This window comes from Pelodiscus sinensis, chromosome 7, assembly GCF_052426305.1.
Source record: "Pelodiscus sinensis isolate ZL-2025 chromosome 7, ASM5242630v1, whole genome shotgun sequence".
In the NCBI taxonomy this organism is placed as follows: Eukaryota; Metazoa; Chordata; order Testudines; family Trionychidae; genus Pelodiscus; species Pelodiscus sinensis.
The window spans coordinates 47,438,446-47,462,864 of NC_143058.1; the positions used below are offsets into that span (position 1 = coordinate 47,438,446).

At 42.8% G+C, this 24,419-nt stretch overlaps 1 protein-coding gene across 1 annotated transcript in view; it reads right to left on the bottom strand.

Moving 5' to 3' along the window:
- NFE2L2 (NFE2 like bZIP transcription factor 2) overlaps positions 1-24,419 on the bottom strand; it is a 45,741-nt gene that overhangs the window by 5,502 nt on the left and 15,820 nt on the right. Inside the window, 1 exon segment of the mRNA NM_001317051.1 lies at positions 1-270. Within this exon segment, the coding sequence (NP_001303980.1) occupies positions 1-270 (270 nt within the window).

Sequence of the window (24,419 nt, forward strand, 5' to 3'; positions counted from 1 at the left end):
CTGTGAAAAATTGGGTGGTGTGCCTGTGTTTTCTGACTCAATCTGCTGGGCAGGCTGAATGGGAACAAATTCACCTGTTTCTTCATCCAGCTGTAGTTGAGCCAGAAAAGCTTTTTCTTGCTCTTTTTGGAGCTGTTCTTGTCTCTCCTTTTCAAGTTTCTTTTGCTTTTCAAGTTCATACTCCTTCTGTCTTTGACTAAAATCAAAAACTTCACGTCTTGCTCCAAGATCTATATCTTGCCTCCAAAGAATGTCAATCAAGTTCATGTCCTGTGAATAGGAAAGAAAGTAATTTTTAAAAGAAAGCCTCCTCTACAGAAAAATTGGGTTTAAAATAATAAAGCGTAATCATCTTGTACTAAATAGATAAACTCATGTAACTGTCTGAGGTTTGTTCTTTCAGTCCTACCAAACTACCTAAGCAAAATATACATTTACTTCTAATTCTAACCCTGGATTTTATTCTTTCTAAAACAGCTTTCAGTTTTATATTGGACATGTGAATAAGCTGGTTTGTATCAAGCATATGCACGTGCGCACATATGCACACACACAAAATGTTTTCCCATAAAGAGCATCAACAATCAACACATTACAATTGGTTATTGTAAGGAATACAATTTGCAAGCTGTGGTCATTTGTCAGCTAGACAAAAGGGCATACAAAACTTTCCTTCTTAATTAGCTATTAGAAAGTATGATGACAGAGGAGAATTAAGACACATGTGACTTAATATCAATTGGGTGAATTCTTTCTGTAATTATTACATACATTTTTCATATACTGAATAATGAAAATTAACCACTATCTATATATCTACAGTATATATGAGTTTGTTTGGTGGTCTGTGCAACTTTCTGTTCAAGAACTCCTCCTAAATGGTAAGAGCTAAGACCACTAAATTTGGTATGCAGCTTCCTCTTCTCATAACTTAAACCAAGAGAAGGGTTTGGTTGTGCCAGGAAAAACAGGATGTGCCTGAAATGGGATTGCTTTTAATAAACCATACAGAAAAGAGACTGAATCACAAAGCAGGTAAAAAGGGGGCACACACAATCCACCCCCCATGCAGGACTGCCCTAGCCCCAAACTCCTACCTCCCAGGCACCGTTTAGAGAAGGCAGGGGAACTGAAGCTCCACCTCCTCCTCCCCATTTGTTTGTGGATGTTGCTCTCTATTCCCCTTTCAGGAAGCCAGGGGAAAGTGTAGTTTGCTGCATTCTTCACTCTGGCTGGGGAGTGCAGGGGGCAGACGAACCAGGATCTGCCCCAGCCAGGGGATATGCACCCCTTCTTGCTGGAGCTGCAGCAGCTAGGGATGTTAAAATGAGATTAATCAACTAATTGAATAGTTGATGGAAATTCTTCAATTAGTCGATAAGGACGCTTCCTCTTTGAAATGTAGCAAGAGCCCTGCCCGGCTGTTGCTACATTTGGAAGGTGGAAGTTCCGTGCTGCGTTCTGCCTTTGAAATGTACAAGAGCCCCACCAAGGGCTCTTGTGCATTTCAGAGACTGTAAGGCAGAGTGGAGCCCAGGGCCAGCGGGGAACTCTTACTCAGTTTCAGTTTAAATTTCAACAACAAAACTGATCAGGAAAGAGAAATTGGGAGGTATTAGCTTGTTCTCTTTAAAGGAGAAACCAATGGCTTGAATATGAAAAGGCAGCTCCTAAATCAGTGTTTTTCAACCTTTTTTATTTGTGGACCCGTAACATTTTCAAACAGATGTGCAGATCCCTTTGGAAATTCAACCTGTGATCTATGAACTTCTACCATAAGGGGCTTAGGCTACATCTGCGCTGCAGTGCTGTTAGCTATTCCATGTCTTGTGCCCGTGGAACCTCATTCCACGAGGAGTAAGGGACATTTCGGAATAGTGATTTATTTCAAAATAAGTGCTGTGTAGACAGCACCAAATTTCAAAATAAGCTATTTTGAAATTAACTCGAAATAAGCTACGCAGTTTGCATAGCTCATTTCAAGCTCTGGGTGTAGTGTAGATACACCCTTAGACTGAAAACTTAGAGAACAGAATTCAGCTATACATGTTGCATGCTTTTGGCACAACATTTGATACAGTATGAAAAAGGGCACTAAACTATGAACTTTTCTGGTAACAATGCTCCTAGATTTTGATCTGTAGGTATGGGTATTCACATAGTTTTGCTTGATCAGAAAAATGGAAAGTCTTTTCTGGGATCTGAGTCTTTATTTTCATAGTCGCCTTTCATAGACCCTTACAGACCCTTACACACACATCCCCAGGGGGCTTGGACCACAGGTTGAAAATCACTGTCTTAAAACATCAGCTGTGCCACCTCAGGCTGTGGGCTTCTAATCTCAAAATAAGCAATGCTGGTCTAGATCAGTACTTGGCATCTCAATAAGCAATATTTTTCTTTTGAATCATTTAGAAGGAATGCACTAGCATAACAGCAGATGTCCAGTGCTCCTATTTTTTGGACAAGTGCTTCAGGTGCTTCAATAGTCCAAGTTAATTCTATGTAGTCTGTAACAGAAAAGGGTGTTGGAGTTCATTGACATGAAAGCTGCTATAAACTAAGATAATTATTTTTACCATGACTTAAAATGTAAACAAACTCTATTCACTGGGGAGGGTCATGTTTTACTTAAGATATTATGAGAGATGTCAATCTCCCACTAATAAGATATTTACATAAATATAATGTTTTAAATATGCTATTTGTATTTTAACATTATAAACCAGTCGCTTTAGCACTTTTGTCATTATCAGAAAAATGTACAAAATTTTGGACATTATTCCAAAGCATCAAGTCAAAATATAAGAAACCCCTAACATAGTCTACTCTAAAATAATTTAAAGCTATTTTTTTAAATAGCTGTTTTAATATTTGTATCTGATTCTTAATCAGTTATTTTCTAACATACATATATTTTCTACAAACTCGTATGTGTGATGTTAAGCCAGGAAGTCCAAGAAGTACTGATGTGAACAGCAAGTGTACACTAATGTCCAAACCAACTTAAATACAATAAGAATTCCATAGCATATTTATAAATGGTACATGTATACATACGTCACTACTGCTTTTCACAGCCTTGCTTACCACATCCTTAATATAGAAGGCATTTACTGTAAGGGCTCTAATGATTCATCATGTGACTTACTTCACAAATGGCCGTTTGTTCTCTCCTCGGTTGTGTAAGCTCTTGCATCATGTCAGAGGATATCATTGTTATGGCAAAAGCTAAAAAGAGGAATGCCGAAGGAAGAAGCTAGGCCGTTTCAGTACTTTGTATTAGGAAAATAATCTGTTAGCTGAACTAGTTTTGCATCAAGGATATTTTTCCCTAGTTTAGGCTAAATAGTTCACTCCTGCTTCATTGAAGTCAATGGCCAAACTCCCACTGATTTTAAGGGTACACCTCAAAAATATGCTTTAAGGGAAAATACTATACATTGGGGCTACGTCTACACTGCAGACTTTTTGCGGAAGAACAGCTGTGAATTTACAGTAAAGCATCGGAAAAGAGGGCTTCTTGCACAAGAGTTATTCCTCTCCCCACAAGGAATAAGCCCTCTTGCACGAAAGCTCTTGCGCAAGAAGGCAGTGTGGATGGGCAATAGGGGGTTTCTTGTGCAAGAAACCCTTATGGCTAAAATGGCCACCAGAGCTTTCTTGCACAAAAAAGCATCCACACTGCCATGGACACTCTTGTGCAAAAGCACATCTCTTGCGCAAAAGCACATGGCAGTGTAGACGCACTCTTGCTCAAGACCTTTTCCACAAGAACTCTTGTGTAAAACAGTTCTTGCGCAAGAAGCCTGCAGTGTAGATGTAGCCTAGGTTATTCACTGCCTATGCCTCATCCCTTAGTATCACAGTTCAAGTATTTCATGATTCAAACAGAGCAGTGTGAAAATCAAGCTAAATTGGGGGCTCTTCTTTTTCCTATCGGTAAATGAAGGAAGAATCGCCTCTCCAATGAGTCATGGACCTGCTTTTTTTTCCATAGTCCATGCAGAAAATGGTGCCTTCCACTCTGTGGGTACGTCTAAACTACATGGCTCCGTCAACGGAGCTATGTAGATTTGTTGTTTTGGCAAAGTCAAATGAAGCCGCGATTTAAATGATCGCGGCTTCATTTAAATTTACATGGCTGCCGCGCTGAGTCGACAAACAGCTAATCGGCTGTTTGTCCGCTCAGCGCGCTAGTCTGGATGCTCCCCTGCCGACATCAAAGCCCTTTGTCGGCAGCCCCGGTAAACCTCATCCGCGAGGAATAATGGGGCTGCCGACAAAGGGGTTTGATGTCGGCAGGGGAGCGTCCAGACTAGCGCGCTGAGCGGACTAACAGCCGACAGAGGCATGTAGTCTAGACACAGCCTGTGTTTGCTTTTTTTGTCCATTTAGTGATATGCTATTCCAGAGTCTTCTCCAAACCACACTACTAGCTTATACAGCTTTGGACTTATAAAGGCAGTTTTAATAAGATAAGCATAAATGTTAAACAATTCACATTAAACCACCATCTGCCCTCCGCCCTCCCAGTGAAAATTTCATGTTTTAGATTTACATATCAGCATTTGCCATCTGGGTTGTCTGTTATACATTTTATGTGAAACTCTGGATTGCAAAGTTTGACTATTAAATCCTATTGCACTTAAGCAAACATATTTGCAGTAGGTTAAACAAAGAAGATAGATTCTAAATACATACCCATGTTGTTGCATTTGTTATTTTCATGGACTGCAAGGTTTGTGTGGTTAAAACAGTAATTTTTAAAACTGCTCATTGTGTTGGGTTTGAATTTTTTAATTTGATTTTTGGAGCACAAGATAGTTTTACAGATAGAGATGATAAAATGGAAATATCTGAAATGACACAAGTGTCACCCTGGAAAACAACCTTTCTCAAATGGAATTTTCACTACCCATTATTATCTAATCCCTTCTGACAGGGCACATTTCTGCTTCTTTTTTTTATTTTTAACAGAATCACATCCTTTGTCACAAAGAATTCTACACAAATTGGGACAGCATTAGCAACAGAGATTCCAAATAGAATGTTAATAGAAATGATATAGCAAAGAATTGTGGTGTGTAACATGATGAAAATGTCAAGATAATTTCACACACACACAAATAAGTAAAGGTTGGAGCACTAGATGGGCAGATGGTTCACAGAGGCTATGAACCCAGCAGAAGGAAGCTTGGATGACAGGATAGGAGTGAGCAAAGCAGTTCAATCATTACTAGTTTTTTGTTGTTGTTTTTCCCTAGGAAGTGAGAGGAACAGACAGGAAGCATCTAGAGCTGCAAGAGAGGAAGGGAAGTGATGAATACAGAAGCTTCTGAGCTACCACTCCTTACACACTAGGTGGGAGGGAGCAAAGAGCAAAGGGCCAAGTGCAAGAGAAGGAGCTGGAAGCTTTTTTGCTCATCCAGGAAAGGGGAACAGGGAGGACAACAGCAGCAGAGGCTGAGTCCTGGACTCCCACCCCACCACTTTCTGCAGGCCATGACTGACTTCTTTGGGCAGTATGAGAACCACGTTGACAAGTTTCATGATTTTATCACACGCCTCAACATATTTGTCTGTTTGGTTGTATTTTTAAGTACTTGGACACTGGAATCTTATGATTAGGAGAAATCATCCTCTTTCATTAAAAAAAAAATCTAGCCCTCGTGGTTGCAGAAAAAAAGCTTTAAAGCATGACCTCCAGAGAATCCCAAAAGCCCAGACAGCACATTAAAAAAAAAAAGAAGAAAAAAGAAAAAGAAAATGTTATGTTCATTTTTTAAACTATGTGACTTTTAAGACAATCTCATGATTTTGGGGAGACTGACTCATGATTTTTAAACATTTGGAGTTGGCAGTACAGGTTGTACCTCTCTAAACCAAGACTCTCTGGTCCACCAGGACCACAGATCTTCCTGGACCAGAGAGCCCAGGGGCAGAGAGGCCAGTGGTGGGCAGGAGGCTCAGGCAACCAGAGAGCTCAGGTGGCGCAGGGAATCCCACAATGCGGTCAGGAGCCCTGCAGTAGGGGGCTCTGATGGCGTACGTAATCTCATGCCAATGCAGGGAGCTACAGTGGCACGGCCAGTAGTCCTGTAGGAGGGACTCAGGCAGTGCATGGAATCCTGCGGCATGGCTAGGAGTCCTGCAGAAGAGGCCTCAGGTGGCACAGGGAGCTCTGGTGGCTTGTACAGAGCTGCTCCCTGGAGCGATGTTCTACTTAGGGAGAACTACTGGTAGCACATTGCTACAGGGAGCAGCTCTGCACGAGCTACCAGCGATACAGCCAGGCGTACGGCAGGGGCTCAGGCAGTGCAGGGAGCCCTGCAGCAGGGGGCTCAGGTGCCGCAGGGAGCGCTGCAGTTGGGAGTCCCAGGGCTGAGGGGTCCAGCCAGGGTTGGCAGCACAGCGGGCTGAAGACAGTGGGGTCCGGCTGGGGCCAGAAGTGAAGTCTGCGGGTGCCCCTGGTCTGGCAAATTCCCTTGTTTGGACAGGTCAGGTCCCAAGGTTACTGGACCATGGAGGTCCAACCTGTAGTGGAGTGCGTTGGGGGAAAGGATTGGTTGATGATTGGGTAAAAATGACACACAGATTTAATTCGGGGGTATAATAATTGACTGGAAGAACTGAAGTAATTTATTCTGGGAGACTGAAAAGGTGGCAATGTCAATGAAACAGGCATGTATTTGGCAGAGTGGAAATATAGGTAATCAGGTTCCAGACCACATGAGTAGAGCAAGCTGTGCCTCATGAACAGCAGAAGATCAAACCCTGACCCAGCCCAGTTATTATGGACCTGGCTACTGGCCCACGCTGGGAGCCAAGATGTAACATCCTCACTGTCTGTCATACTTGCTTTAATGACCCAACTAGTGCAGATGCTTTGGCTGAGGCTGGATCAACAGCTGGTTTGGGCTTCTGGATCATCTCTTATTCAGAGGTCTCAAACTCATGGCACAGGACATATGCAGCCCCCACAATCTGGCCCACGTGCAGCTACCAGGCTGTGAGTCCCTGAGGCCTAGGGGAGTGTCTGTACCCTTCCCCCAATCCCAGATCCTTCCTCACCCCTCCTCTTCCTGCCTCTGCTCTGCCCTCTTCTCCCATTGCACCCCTTCCCTCAAACCCCGTCCCTCAAGGGACGTGGCCTCAGGGATTACTGGGAGGCCTAGCACAAGACAAGAGCTAGGATTGCCCCCATCCCGGCACTCAGTGCCAGAGTAGAAGCTGATGCATTGCTCCTCTTTCTTTCAACTTCTGCTGCCACAATGAGTGCAAGTGGACCTGCCCCTGCTGCCGCGCCAGCCTAGAACATAAGAACGGCCGTATTGGGTCAGACCAAAGGTCCATCTAGCCCAGTAGCCAGTCTGCCGACAGTGACCAGCACCAGGTGCTCCAGAGAGAGTGGACCAAAGACAATGATCAAGCGATTTGTCTCCTGCCATCCCTCTCCAGCCTCTGACAAACAGAGGCCAGGGACACCAGAGGCCAGCCTACCAAGGGCACTGCGGGCTGACCTGAGTAAAGGGAAGCATCCCATTCATAGGATGGCTGGGAAGCCCTGTGGTGGCTACTCTAAAGCATGGGGACTCGGGTGGCCACTCTGAACCACGCTGTGGATAGGATGGCTTTGCACAAACCTTCCCCCACACCACAGAGATGCGCTGTCCGCAGGGAGGAGCTAGTAGCTGGAAGTTGCTCTAGTCCCACTGCTCTCGGGTGCTGGCAGTGGGAGCCCTGGGGAGATGCCTGGGGCTGCAGCGGGCCAGGGCATGTGGGAGCGGGGACTGCATGGTCCATCAGGTGGGTCCAGGAGATGCACGGAGAAGTAGGGAAACTGCAGCAAGGGAGGTTTAGATTAGACATTAGGGAAAAGTTCCTAACTGTCAGGGTAGTCAAACACTGGAATAAATTGCCCAGGAAGGTTGTGGAATCCCCATCTGTGGAGATATTTAAGAGTAGGTTAGATAAATGTCTATCAGGGATGGTCTAGACAATATTTGGTCCTGCCATGAGGGCAGGGGACTAGATTCGATGACCTCTTGAGGTCCCTTCCATTCCTAGTATTCTATGATTCTATGGTGCACAGAGATGCCCTCTCCCCCACCCCTGCCAGAGGGGTGTGCCCACTGGCCCGATAGGAGAATCTGAGGCCTGGAACTGGCCCTAAGGTAAATTGAGTTTGAGATCCCTGCTTTTATTCCTCCTGGACTCCATTGTGCCTGTTCCTGTCACTGCATCTTCTCAAAGATAATTTTAAGCATAGAGGAGAGGATGGGGGTTGAATTATTACATCCCCCAATATGCCTGGTTTTATGTTTCTCTTTGCAGGTTAGGTAAATTCCACTTTCTGTCCAGGTGGCTTCTCCTGCTGCAGATACTGGCCATACAGATCCCAGCACATACTTCATCCACAATCTAGAGAGCGGAGATAGGTTCATCCCTTAATATTTCAAGGTCTGTTTAGAAACAAATTTAAATTTAACATTGGGAGAGAAATATCTTTTATTTGATAGTTTGTCATTTTCACATAGTTACCTAGACATGTTCTTTAGCTTGTGCCAGCTAAGACACATATAAACTGATGGACAAAATCTATTTTAGAACCTCCCGGATACCATCATACTCTCTGAAGATTTCATTAGCTAAAAATGTAGTCTTATTCCGCATGTCCAAGAATAATTGTTATATTCAATACATTGTAGTTCTTGTTATATACCCATACACTCTACTATAAATACACAGTTACCAGCATGATCTGTTATAAACACATAGTTATCTTGTCTGGATTGCTTTTAAATAAATGTTGCTAGGAATATTATCTTGGGGTATTCTAACTATGTATGGGAGGAGAAAGGCATATTGATTAACTGATTTTATCCTCTAGATAAAAATACTACACTAAAATCCTCCCTATAAACACCACTATTCCATGAATATAAATTTTTAAAAGTAAATGAGTAATATATTTTGTTCAAAATTAATCTTCCAGGAAAAGTTTCAATGCATTCAGGGTGTAAGTAGGACAACTGTACTGTTCAGAATCTGATACTCCTCCATAACAATAGTCTCAAACAATATGGAAGGATCCTCCTAAGTTTCCATATTTAAAAAACAAGAACAATAGAAACAAGTGACATTTCACATAGACCCCAAAAGGAGATTGGGCTGTATGGTGGGGTGTAAACCCCGTATTAGCACTTTCAGGGTTAAGAAGAGCTGGGGAGGATGAGCTAAGATCAATTTAGGATGAGACCCAGTTGCAGAGAAGCTGGACAGCTACTATAAAAAGGAGGGAGATTAGACCTTGGGATCCTCTCTTCAGAAGAAGGTCTGGTGAAAGGTAAGGAAAGACATGGAACAGGCTCCAGTTACAAGCCCTGATTAAATGGACTTCCTTAGAGACCCTAGAAAGTGTTCAAGAGAGGAATAGAAGGTCAAGCATGAGGAATGCAGAATTTGGTGTAACTATATCTTCAGGTGGGATGTTTAAGAGGACTCCTGAGAGATCTCTCCAACCCCAGGACAAGGGTGAACCTAGAGAGGCTATGGATCCTGGTTCACAGTGGCTCCGGGAAGCTATGAGAAAGGCCTGCTGATGGGTTGAGCTAGAAAGAAGCCCCTGAAGATAAAAAGGTGGATATAAATAGAGAGACCTTGCCTGTTTACTACATGGTCCTTTTGCTGGAATCCAGAGAAGAGGCAGATGCTGGGTTTCCCTGGAAACCACCAGAGAAGGTGGCATGAAAAGCCCTGGTATAAAAGGGATAAAGACTATTGAAAGTCCTGAAATTAATTTGGACACCATAAGGTCTGCAGTTGGGAGCCTAAGATATAAAGTCATGGGCCTGTTTTTGGTAGGATTTAAAAGTCTTTCCCTCCCTAGACCAAAAGAGTGGTCTAGTTAGAGGGCCATCACCTGGTCTACACCTAACATTTAGGTTGACCTAGCTACATTACAGTCAAGTCTATGAGAAATTTCAGATCCTGTGCAATGTAGTTAGGTCACTAACTCCCACTGTAGATGCAGCTAGGTCAATGGAGAAAATTGTCTGTCAACCTAGCTACTGCCTCTTGAGGAGTTTTACCAATTGCCTCTTGAGACGGATTTACAGTCATGGAAAAACAACTTTTGTTGCTATAGAGGAGTCAGGGCTGGAGCAGCTATTGGCAAGAGGACAGCTTGCTAGTCAGGCCCAGACATAACGTGGCTGTCATTCTACTGACAGGTCTCCCTGTAAAATGCATAAAACTGACCACAAAGAATACCCATTCCAGAATTATAAAGCAATCTGATGTGCAGGCCCAGTTTCATTTTTGCACTAATAGCTGCAGACACCTAATGTGAGCCACAGGACAGGACCACAGTCAGTGAGGAAAACCATCCCCAACTAGAGGGAGAAGGAAAGAAAGAGAAAAGGGGCACTTCCCATCTTCTCTTTTTTACTGGCATATTTTATACATAGTACCATGTCGTAGTCACTATCCTTCTTGAGTCCAAAACAGATATAAATGTTCATCTCATTGTTACTCCTTAAAAATTTCCTGCAGGTCCAGAACAAAGTATATTGACTCCTGCTGGTCAGGATTGTAATTACATGATTGGCATCATTCCCTGTTCAAGGCTGTTCAGCACACCAAAGGTTAGATCCACAGAGGTATTTCGGCAACTAATAGCCCTTTTAAATGGCTATGTCCAAAATTCAGATCCCCAACACACCCACCAGCTGCTACCTATTCTGCAGGCATCTGTGTTTCCACTGATAGTCACCTGGCTACCTAAAAATCTGCAAGTGGACATGTGCATAGCCAACTAAGTCCTGATACCCCAACCAATGTATAGGCCAGAGATGGACAAGAGGCTGCTAACAGGCCAGATCCAGCCTGTGGCCACTTCGCCAGAACCCTTAGGCAGATAACAGCTCATGCTTTAAAAAGCCAGCTGTTCTCCATTCTGGATGGCTGGGGATCGAGGAGGGAGACTTCTCATGCTGTACCTCCCCCCCCCCCCCCTAAAATCTCTTAGCTCCTATTGGCCAATCTCTCACTTTCTGGTCAACAGGAGCTCAGAATTTTTCCTGGGAGCAGGGGCACTGTGGGAAGTCTTCTCCCTCCCTACTTCCTCAACCCCCTCTCCCTGCCCTTACCCCTCCCTCTCATGTCTGGAGTGGAACCACTAGGGCAGCAAGCATCCTACAGCAGACAATCTGCTTCAGGCGTCCGCTTGTAAACGCCTCCCAGCCAGAGGATGCCTCTGGCACCCCATCCCCTTCCTTCTCCAACCCTCTGCCCCCCTCCACGAGCCCAAACCCTCTGCTCCCTTCTGCACTCATACTCCCTCCCAGATCTGGCACCACAATCACCTGCCCCAGATCACAATAATCTTCTACCCTAGGTCACATCCCAAAATCTTGCATTCCAGTCCCATGTCCTAGGTCACAACTGCCTCCTTCACCCAAACTCCCTCCCAGAGCCTATTGTCCCTCCTGAACCCCAATCCCTTACTCCAAGCTCCCTTCTGCACCCAACCTCCATCCCAGACCCCGCATCTCCTCCAATAATATTCCTGGAAGTGTGTGGCCCTTGACCACTTTCCAAAATCTTGGAGTGGCCCCCTGTCAAAAATTATTGCCCACCCCTGATACAGGCAGCCTAGGTGTCTCGGCTATGGATTCCATTAGGCACCTAAAGTCTGGTTCAATTTTGTAATGTCAAAATCCCCTTTGTGGCTCTATCCCCAAGTCACCAGGTTGGCTTGTGAATAATATTTCTGGATTCTGGCATCTTGCTCAGAGTTACATATTACAGGTAGGACCTCCCTGGTCTGCCACCCTTGTGACCTCAGTGGTTCCAAACCAGGGAGAGGTCAAGGCTGGACTAGGAGAGGTCAAGGCTCCCCTCCTGGCTGTCAGTCCTACTCCTGAGTGCCAGCCCTGGACACTGGGCTCGGCTCCTGGCCCTGTCCGGGGCTGTACTCCCCACTGCCAGCCCCATTGCCATCAGCCTCAGCATAGGCTGCGCTCCTAGCTCTGGTCAGGGCTGTGCTCTCAGTCCTGCCAGCCCCAGCTGCTGGTCCTAATGTGCTTGAGTATACCTAGGAAATTTTGCCAGTTTCTAGATATTTTCCCAGCAGATTCTTTGGCATTTGGCTATACAAGGATTCTTATCAAACACATTCAACTATGTGTCTTGGTAAGTTTAGTGAATTTGTATCTAGTGGTATAGGGGTGGCCAACCTGTGGCTTCAGAACCACTTGCAGCTCTTCAGAAGTTAATATGCAGCTCCTTGCATAGGTACCAAATCCAGGGCTGGAGCTACAGGTACCAACTTTCTACTGAGCCAGAGGGTGCTCAGTGTTCAACCTCCAGCTCTGCCCTAGGCGCTGTCCCTCTCCACTCTGTCCCCCTAGGATCCTGCCACTTCCTACCCTCTCCACTGAGCCTGTCACACCCATGCTTCCCCCCCTCCAGTGTCTCTCACTGAGAGACAGGTAATCACAGTGGGCAGGAGGAAAAGGAGGAGGCGGCACCAACCGGTGGGGCTGCCAGTGGGCAGGATGTGCTGAGTGATGGTGGGAAGATGATCAGAGCTGGTGACATAGAACTGTTGCTCTTTGGCAATGTGCATTGGTAAGTTCTGGCTCCTTCTCAGGTTTAGGTTGGCCACCCCTGTAGTAGTACTTTTAAATGCACTTCTGTTTTACCAAGTCCTACCATATAGCATGGAATTTCAAAGGTCCAAGCACAGTGACAGTTCCTAGAATTATCTTCCCATAAAACCTTCTCATCAGTTAGGGAAGGGGGAGGAAATCAGCCCTCTTATTTCTGAGCCCTGCATTGAGTGCCATAATTGTACTGTGTATTACCTCTGATGTCAAATTCCCCATTTCTCCCCATTAACTTCTAAGACAAAGGAAGTCACTTAGAGTCTTGTTTTAGTTTGGGAGTAAATGTTGACGATGAATAATTTGATTTAGGAGATTTAGACATTACAACTCTTTTCCCCCTTGTACAAATCCAAGTTAAGAGTCATATTCCTGGCTATTTTCTCCCAGATTCTAAAAACTGCCGTCCTAAGTAACTTTAAGTCCTACATTGATTGCTAGGCTATCAGTAACCAAATTATATACAGTTGTACACATTTTCATTTTCTTAGAGTCTGAGTGTAGGGCAGGAGATGGGTGATCATACTTGGTCTTAAAACTTAATTTTATTATTTATAGAGGTTATTCTAAAATTCACCCACTATACATAAAAAAATATGCATATCCGGGCCATAGCTAATCCAAAAAACCTATCTCTGGTCTCCATTTTCACAAAGGAATCCTCCTACTGTAGTTGCACCTTATATTGACATACAAGTGCTTTGCCTTCACCTATACCAGCAAAAGTGCTTTTAGGGTGGTAGATATGTATATGCATGAGGGCATGTATTAGCATAGCTATAGCAGTATATGTTTTAAATCTAGACCAGGCCTTCATGAATTAACATTGCTTCCAAACAATCAAAGGCTCCCCTTGGTTTAAAAACAATCTATATCCAGCCAGCCTTTCCCCCCTACACACACCCACCCACACCCTACGCAAAGCTACAGTTCAAATAAGTTTTTAAAATTTAAGCCAACTTCAGAATCCCTCTGTCAGATGAACAGACACAGTCCTGTTATTTCTGTACTGTGTGTTTCATTAGCAGTATTACAAAATTATTCTGTCAGCTAGCTAAGAGAACTAGTGTATATAATGTTACAATACATTACACAAGCTGCACAAGTAAATTGGGTGGGTCAGGCAAAAGGACCTGATAAGGAGTGGGTCGGGCTTCATTAGCATTCATACGTTTGATACAGCAACAAAAAAAATCTGCAACAGCAACTGGACTGAGTGGTTCTACTAGAGTTCACATTTGTAACTGTTGTCTAGTCACTATGTACAGTACACAACTCCATTTTGAAAGGTGTTGAATAGTCACCATCTCAGTGGGAAATCTACTATACTTCAGGAAAGTGAATATTAATGCAGTTTTCTTTCCAAACTAAATTCAGTACAAGCCTACCTCATACTAAATTCAGTAAATGCCAACCTTACTTACATCATTAGGTATACAAAAAGCAGACATTAAGATTAAACAACCACTATAACACACACATTTAATTCACCAGCATCTAAAAAACTGCTGACATCTCCACCATACTAGATACACAGAAGCATTTGTTTGCATGTCAATCCATTTTAGACACTAAATCTACATTATTTGGAAAATAATTACCTGATAATTTATGTCATCTAGCTATCCTGCTATACCTAGGCATGTACTGTGTGGACACTGCCACACGCTATTGATTAGTTTATCTAGGAAAGTTTTTTATGATAATGGTTCAGTCATCTGTGAAGCATGATCCAGCCAGTTTACAGAACACTTTTTCCCCCTAGATTTGTTTTACTGAATGTAAGATGGATAAACATATAACCAGATAAAGAAGCTAATGAACTGCAAAGAATTTGCAATTTGTCACTTTCGTGGTTTCACCATGATTATCCAAATTTTGGATAAGCCTGTTTTAACCCAAACATAATTACACATGTCCTTATGGAGATTCTAAATAAATATATGAAAAAATTAAGTCCAAATAAACACTTTCAACCATCTAGCATAAAATTACTACTAAATTATTTGAGCCTCAATTGAATCCATCTCCAGTTGCCAGTTGTTAGACACAGGCATTACAAGGTTGCTATAGTTAGATCTTGCTGTAGAGATGAAAGTGGGGAGTAGAAAAAGCAGCATCTATAACCATGCTTCATCTCATCTCTTGTTGTTTGAACTATAGGGGACTTTAACTTAAAAAAAAAAAGCAAATAAATTACTCTCTGGACAAATTAAATATCCTACACGTAAGTCAGATAAGCCATTCAGTTTACTAGATGTGGCAGTAGCACATGGAACTTTATCACATCAGCCTCCATTCTTAGGCATCTGAATCTATTCTACAAAATTGAATCAAGATTCCAAATGAACCAATTCTACTGTGTTTCCAAACTGACTGGATGAGTACTGCAGGTTAACAGTCATTATATATATATATATATATATATATATATATATATATATATATATATACACACGCATACATACACACACGCATACATACATACACACACACACACACACACACACGTAGCCAATCTAGGAGCAGAAGAGAGCTTAAAATAAAGTTATGTTTGTGGCAGCCTTAACTCTATTCACTTTATATGCACAACAATATTCTCTTTACAACTGGGATAGAATTAGAACAGTGCTCCACATCTCAGCAAGTTGACACCTATACCATGTGGCTTTCAGTCTGTATTCCAGAAGCTAAGCTTCCTTTAAAAATAATTAAAACCCCCCAACTCTAGCCCTGATGATTAAATGTTAAATGTAACATCATAGCCTGAATCAATAGCACTGATTGAAGAGAGAATTATTGCTAATTGCTTGAGTGGGCAGTTACCTCTGGAGGGAGTACCACCACTTATTTTTATCCTAATCTGAAATCCACAGGTACCAGAACTAGGGGTGCTAGCGCTCCCCTCCCTTCCTGGTTTGAGGTGATTTCAATCATCCAAAGGGTTTAAAGCTTAGGTCAATGGCTCTCAGCATCACCAAAATAAAAAATTCACCCCTGCTATAACCTGTTTTAAAAATACATCATCTTTTATTTCTCAATTAATATATCGTAACATTTGTTACAATCTTAAATACATGTAACATCTCTGCAGGATATTTAATTGTGTTGATACTCATGTTGACACTGAAAATTTTCTTCAATAATACAACTTCATATTCCATGAGTCTTCTTTATGAATGCTTGGAATACACAGTAGTACACAATACATAAAAGTATTTATTTGTAGTACCCATAGTTATAAAAAAAATGGATGATATTGTATTTGAGAAATAGTATTCATAGTAGAAATAGTATGCATTTGTATACTTGAGCCAGCCCATAATACAGTGGTCTCCAACCTTTTTAAGCACAAGATCACTTTTTGAATGTAAGTAGGTCCAAGATCTACCTCAAACCCAAGCACTCCTGGCTCCACCCCTTTGCCGAGGACTCACTCTCCTCACTCTGTGAAGATGGGGCATCGGAGAGGGGGACAGAGTGGCATCAACGCCCCCCTGCCTCTGTTTACCCCACTCTGCACAACAAGCAGGAGGCTCCCAGGGAGCAGCTCTGAGCACGAGCAGCAGGGCAGTGGAGGGAGGGGCAGCTGAAGTGCAGGCACTTGATAGCCTCCCAGCCAAACCAGTCAGGATCACCTGTCAGAGGCTCCAAAATCTACTGGTAGATCCCAATCTACTGATAATACATACATACATACATACATACATACATACATACATACAAGAGCAGAGTTCAGGACTGTGCACCAGACTTTACTGCTATTCATAACTTTGGAGTTCTTAAGAATGCTGTCTTAATATGTTCTTAGAACAATTCTTTCGGTTCTGATTTGTGTCCATTATTTCTTTCCCAATGAGATTGTCCAGTGTGGCCAACATACATGGCAGTGGGTCTAGTTTGGCCAACATACATGGCAGTGGGGCAGTCTCTGCAGAAGAGTCTCTACGGGAAAGAATTAATGGACACAAATCAGATATCCATAAAGGCAACACACAGAAACCTATTGGAGAGCACTTTAACCTGCCTGGGCACTCATTAATGGATCTCCAAGTCACCGTGTTGTTTCAGGCCAATTCCACAAGCCAAATACACAGGGAAGGGTTGGAACTTAACTTCATTTACAAGTTTAATTCTTATGAGAATGGAATGAATAGAGACATCAGCTGGCTCGCACACTACCTTCCACATCCTAATGACTTAACCAACCAACCAACCAAACAATGGAGGTGCCAATTGCTCTTATCAGCCTCTTGTAAGTACCTGAACAATCTGCTCAGTCTCTTGTTTTCCCTTATTCCTCATGCGAGATTTACCAGTTATTTCGAGAGAAGGGTTTTCTCTTGAAATAACCGCGTCTTAACAGCGTCTGTTATTTCGAAATAGCACCATAATGCGAATATGCAAATGAAGCATGGGGTATTTAAATCCCAGCTTCATTTGCAGTTTCGAATGTCTTCATTTGCATCTCTCTCTCGAAAGAGGGTGCAAGTGTAGACATACCCTCAGTCTTCTCTTTTCTAAACTAAACAAACCAAATTCTTTCAGTCTTCCCTCATAGGTCATGATTTTTTTACCTTTTATTATTCTTGTTGCTCTTCTCTGGACCTTCCCCAATTTCTCCACATCCTTCTTGAAATGTGGTGCACAACTGGACACAATACTCCAATTGAGAACTAATCAGCACAGAATAGAGCGGAAAAATGACTTCTCTTGTCTTGTTCACAACATTCCTGTTAATGCATCCCAGAATCATGTTTGGTTTGTTTGCAAGTATCACATTGTTGACTCATACTTAGCTTATGGTCCACTATGACCCCTAGTTCCCTTTCTGCAGTACTCCTTCCTAGACAGTCGCTTCCAATTCTGTATGTAAACTTTACTCATTGCTTGATGTGCAGTTTTTTCCCTTAAGTCAGTCATAACTTTACCAGATCAAAATAGTTTTCACTGAAATGGCACTTCTTAGTGACATCTCTTTTCCATTCAAAAATTCATCCTCATATTTTTAGACATTGGTGTATCTACACCGAAATGGTGGGGAAGGGAATGTTGGGTTTTTCACAGGAGGGTTTTTCACCATAACAGGAAAACAGTATATTTCATGTACACTTTTCAGAGTCTTAAACTAATTATTTTGCTTAAACTTTCCAAAAATTAAATAGTCTTTTGTGACAACAAGTATGTAAATCTTTTGCCCCAAAATAAATAGTTACAGAAAGCTACAAATGATGAAAAGATGGATGGGGAAAAGGACAGTTATGTAACCATAACCTTTGCCACCTTCACTTTTCCCACTCTCACTTAGAGGTTTTATATAGTTAAAACCATCCAGACAAAATAAGACAAAAAAAATTAATGACACATAGCTGACAAGTCAAGTTAAGAGTGCAAATGCAGATACTTCACCAAAGTGAATGGTCATGGCAGTTGTGCAGGAAAGTTTAGGCCCATTATTGAACATGATAACTGCATTTTATAAAAGGTTAGGCCTTTATATCCTCACTTATTAAAGGTTCTGCATAGTATTCAGTTTATTACCTTAGGATGAGGAAGGAATGAGTTGATTCTAACAAGATTTTACCCTATTGTTCCAGTATATTTATGCATTTTAAAATGGATTTTTACACTATTCACCCGAATTAAATCAGACAATTCTTTGCTCCTTTAAAAAAGAAAAAAGTCTTACTTCCAAACTGATTCTGTCCCCTATCTCTTTGTGAGTCTCCTCTCCTGCTGCTATACTTACTGCTCCCTGGTATGCATGGGAGATTTTCCGCCTCCTACCTCTTTCTATAGCATAGCTAAACTATCTGCTCTCACACTTCTACCCCTTCCTAAAAGAAAACTAGTACCTCTGGGACTGCTCTGCTTCCTGCCTCCTCATAAAAAGGGACAGAGGTACACAATCAGTCAGACCCTGTAGGGCTGTGCTGGCCAAAACAAATTGATTGGCACCTATGAATAAGATTTACATTTTTTTTTTTACCCTGACCTCCCCCCAAGATGTAGATCTGTTCCATTCACAGTAAGATGTTTTACAAAGATTCTTTACTGAAATAAACTGTTCAAAAAGGTAAAGAAATCATTAGACTTTAAACCCAAGGCCACTCATGCAATGTCTGTTAAACATTTATTAGTTTTATGTAATAATTGTATCTGTTATCTTATAATCCACATATTTATGTAACAAATATGTTAAAGGTAGCCTGAAGTTTTGTTTTAAGGTACAACTTTAAAACCAAATGCTGGCTGAGTGCCCCAAACAAACCATGTCATAGGGCATTTCTGCATACTTTAAACGTTTTCTGGGGCTCAAAAACGTTATCTCCCACAACCGCCTAGTACAGTCTGATAAGACGCTGCAATATGCCTTGTATAGAGTAAGTCATACTCAGTGTTGAACTATGATAGAGAATACAGGCTGCCTGAAGGATTAAGAAAGTTTAGTTCTTCCCCAAACCAATATTGCATAGCTCTGTAAGTTTTCAGTGTTACAGGGGTCGGCCACCTTTTCAAGCCAAACTACATCAAAATTCAGAACAAATGGTCAACAAAGAGCCATAAAAGAATGCCCGTTTGCATGATTGAAAATATACAACTTAATATTATTGATAATTGACATACTGTTTAACAATAGCATAAATGAAACATTGTACTCACAGACTCTATTTAATGGGACTTCTGCTGCTGCATCTTTTCACATATTTCTTTGAAGTTTATCATAACTGGTCAAATCCAGCTTCATGCTGTCTTCTGTCAATCTTATGGCAGGAGGTTGGAGGTGTGGGGATACAGGAAACAGGGTTGGGATTTTTTGAAGGGCTCAGGGCAGGGGTTCAGGTATATGATGGGCTCAGGATTGGGGTGTGTTGGGGGTGCAGGAGTGTTATGGCAGGGGCCTGGAGATGTGGGGGTGCAGGAGTCAGGGTTGGGCTGTATGAGGGGCTCAGGGCAGGGGGGTGAGGGGTGCAGGAGGCAGTGCAGGATGCTAGGGGTGGGAAGTAGAGTCTGGCTGTGTCCAGACTCCATGCCTCCGTCGACGGAGGCATGTAGATTAGCCAGATCGGAAGAGGGAAATGAAGCCGCGATTAAAATAATCGCGGCTTCATTTAAATTTAAATGGCTGCCCCGATCTGCCGATCAGCTGTTTGTCGGCAGATCGGGAGAGTCTGGACGCGATGCCCCGACAAAGAAGCCTTTCTTCATCGACACAGGTAAGCCTCGTGAAACCAGGTTTACCTGTGTCGATGAAGAAAGGCTTCTTTGTCGGGGCATCGCGTCCAGACTCTCCCGATCTGCCGACAAACAGCTGATCGGCAGATCGGGGCAGCCATTTAAATTTAAATGAAGCCGCGATTATTTTAATCGCGGCTTCATTTCCCTCTTCCGATCTGGCTAATCTACATGCCTCCGTCGACGGAGGCATGGAGTCTGGACACAGCCTATGTGAGGGGTCCCTGGGGCAGGATTACCTTACCTGGGCTGCTGCACCTGGGCAGCAGTGGCTGGAAGAGGGACCAGGCCAGGATCACTGCAGCCAGTTCATGGCCTCCCCTCCTATCCGTGTCGCAGCAGGAAGAGGGGCCGCTGCCAACCCTTCTTGTGGCCAGATGGGAGCTGGACCGCAGGGCCTGCCCCAGGATCAGGGCCGGGGACAGTACGCTGTGGCCAGTCAGGGCTGGGCCCTGATTGGGGCCTGTTGGTCAGGCTTCTGCAGGAGCAACTGCACCTCTGCCCAGCCTCAGCTACAGCACACAGAGCAAGCCGCCCAGCACACAGCCTGCCCCAGGAACAGCCAGGCAGCCACAACGCAGCCCGCCCTGGCCACAGCTCCCGTGCTGGGGAAGCGCGGAAGCTGGGGTCAGAGCCATGTGGTAGCTGCCTGGATGTTCCTGGGGCAGGGCTACGTGGCAGGCAGCTGCCCTGTGTGCCAGGGCTAGAGCAGGGGCTGCGGTGCAGCTGCTCCTGGGGCAGCAGGAACAGCTGCATCACAGCCCGGCTCCAGCTCTGGCACATGGAGCAGCCATCCACCACGCACGCCCTTGAGCTGTGTGGCAGCCGCTGGAGCTGGAATCAGGGCTGTGGAACAGCTGTCCCAGAAGGGACAGCCGCACCATAGCCTGGCTCCAGCTCCAGCACACAGGGCAGCCAAATATGGCCAAAAGAGCCATATTTGGTGCCCTACTGAGCCATAGGTTGCTGACCCCTGCTATAGGACATAGAGTAGAAGAAGGTACTTGAAGATAAGACCAGCTTTCACCATAGCTCAGAACTACAGTCCATTTTATACAGCCTCTCTTCCTCTACCCCCATCACTACAACTGTCTTTGATTGAAGTTAGATGGAATTACTTTGGAGACTCATCAATATCACCCTTAGCTTAGCTAAAGAGATCTTTTTTCCCCATAAGAGTCAAGCTCTATGTCACCATAGTATAGTGATCTCAGTGAAGAAACAGGCTGAGATAGTAAATCAGGCAAGTCTCCTCGATGGTAATAAAATAACTTTATTCCCAAGTACAGCACCTTGGTTTGTCCTCCTCCTTCCTTAACTCGCTCTGTCCACCTCTTTTCTCCTTTCTGGTTCACCTGATTGATCTTACCTCTACCCCCTCACTCCTTTGGGTACTATTAGACAGGTGGAGTGTGAGGTAACCCATGCTGACTGCCACCCTACGATGAATTTCCTGGTAGACACCACTTTATCAAAGAGAACTTTACCAAAAAGCACTTTGGGGGCAGAAGAAGGAGAAGAAAAACACTTATCTTGCTTTCTCTCTAGAAAGCTTGCATTCCCTGAAAGGTGTGGCACATTACCAACAGTAATAATACAGTGAATGCTGGGGCACATTACTCAAAAACTAAAGAACAACCATTTACTGATGTACAAAATAGAAGCAGTACAATGTCCTTATTATCTGCTGATAAATTATGGTTTGTGTACTGAATGTTCCAAGTGAACAAGATAACTTTTTATTTAGTACCTGCATTAATTTTTCAATAAAAGATACTATGGAAGAAGGCAGAGATTTAAACTTCTTCTCAGCTAAAATTAGAATCAATTGGCTAGGCACAGGAACAGGATTATGATATATAGGTCATGGCTTCCGGAAAATACAGTAGAAGGAGGATCCCAAATTAAAATTCTGGCTGAATCATTTAGTCTTGTTGGGCAAGTTACTTGAGCTCCTTGTGCCAGAGTAACAGTAGGAAAATTAGATTGCCATTAAAAGCTTAAGTTAAAATGTTCTGGGAAACACAGTAAATTCACATGATAAAAGATTAATAATCTTTTAAACATACTGTCAAATAAATATATGCTGAAGTCTAATATTAAAATGTGTTCACATTTCATAACTTTTTTAAATTCTCAGCCGTAACACACACTTTATTAAAAGCTATAATTCAGAGTATCTCTTCTATTTGTATTTATAATAATTCTGTGTTTCTGATGTAAACAGTATAGAGATCTTACAGAATGATCTGGACTAGCTTTAAAAATGTGTTATGTTCCTACCAACAACTTAATTATTTAAATAGCTGCCATTTTTCCTTTTCACTAGCAAAATAAATATTGAGGGATATTTATAGACATGTGGAAGAGCTAAAAAATGAAAAATGACTCCCCAGAGTGGACTGGAGAGGCCAAGTTCCTAATGCAGCAAATGGAATGGGGCCAGTACTTCATCTGGCATACACCTGTGTAGTTCCACAAAATTCAGTTAAACTACACTTATTTACACCAGCTGAAGAACTGACCCAACGTTTCTACATATAAATTATATTCCCAAACAGAATTTAAGAGAGCTATGGAACACACAGAGAAACTATTGTGTATTCTTTTCCATTAAAATGTCAATCCTTATGTTTTGCAAGTATAAGACTGAGTTTTTCTAAATGCAAGATTTGTAGCCCAAATGGTCAAAATAGAAATTCAGAATCTAACTATCAAAAGTTTGATTCTGAACTTCCTAATTTTGTCCAACTTTTTTCAGACGATAACATTATAATGAGATTATTCTTAAAGTAAATCTGCTTTCAGTCTTTAATGATGATTTGAGTATTTACTTAGGTATCTAAAACAAAAATCACTAGTAAGATAATTTATCCTTTCCATAAAATCAAGTGAATTTGTTTTTGCTTCAGACTGCATTTTACTACTGAGGCAACACTTGAGGCTGTACGTTTAAACTTTTACTGACTTTTGAGTGCACAGCCATTCCTCTGCAGAATTACCACAGGTCGAACCTCTCTAGTCTTGCACCCTCAGAACTTGGCTGCACTACCAACACTTCCACGGCTTATTGGGCTCTTAAAAGACATTTAGGGTAAATTAAAGCTAAATAACAGCACAGAACACTGAGAGCCATGACTGGTGGCTACAAAAACTATGAGATTGTGAGGAAACTTGGCCAAACCCATGATAAGTGGACATCTAGGGTATGTCTAGTCTACATGCCTCTGCCGACAGAGGCATGTAAAATAGGCTACCCGACATAGTCAATGAAGCAGGGATTTAAATATCCCCGGCTTAATTAAAATAAAAATGGCCGCCGCGCTGTGCTGGCTCAGCTGATCGTCAGCACAGCGCACGAGTCAAGACGCGGATTGGTCCACAAGGGGAAGCTGTCGACTGCTCCTTTATGCCTCGTGAAACAAGGTTTACAGGAGCGGTTGACAAAGGCTTCCCTTGTCGACCGATCCGCATCTTTACTCGCGCGCTGTGCCGACAATCAGCTGAGCCGGCACAGCGCCTATTTTACATGCCTCTGTTGGCAGAGGTATGTAGTCTAGACATACCCCTAGTTAACTAAAATCATGCCGGACCATGGATGTTGCTGGGCCAGAGAATGCTGGATTAGAGAGGTTCAACCTCTATTGACAATCTGTATAGAATAATATATAAACAGCTATTTTGCACAAAGATGTTAAAAGTACCATTGGCAATTCCTTGAATTGAAGATCTTTGGCTAACAGAATCTTAGAAGCTGAGCAGAGCTTCTAAATTCCTGGATTCAGAGTTACTGTTTGTGATTTATAGCTTTATCTACCCTAATAAATTTTTAACATGGAATGCATGGACACTATAATGAACATTAACACATGTGACAATATAGAATTTCAAACAATCTACAAGTGATCACACCATTGACTGAACTACATTTGCTCTAAAGAAGTCTAACCACCATATCATCCACCACTATGTGAACCTCCATCTCTGCAACATCAGTGTAAATGACAAGCACCAGCTGCAAAGGAAAAATCAGTCCACCTTACACTGTTCCAGAATACTCCAGTCACTCCTTGGGAAGACTCCCTCTGGTTAGGTTTGTATATACTACTTGCCTGAGATAAGTTTTCCCAGAACCCTGTCACTTGTAGAAACTGAGCTGCACCAATCTTAGATCATGATGCACATAACTCTCTAACCCATAATCTTTTCTTCCAGATCACAATATTACAAAAGAGCTTTTGGACCACAGCTCTGAAGAAGACAGCCTGTGAAAATGCTGCAAGCTGGCCCAAGGCAGAAATTAGGGCACTTGTTAACATGTGGAGTCATAAGATGATTTAAATGCAACTGAACCTAATTTGGAATAGCCTGTTTTATGACAGGTGTTCAAGCATCTTGCCCAACAGACTACATCTCTGGGAAACTGTCAGAAGATTAAGAGACCAAAGTTCCAATATATTGAGATGTGCAATGCCAGAAACAGCTAGGAACAGATCAAAAATCCGGACCACT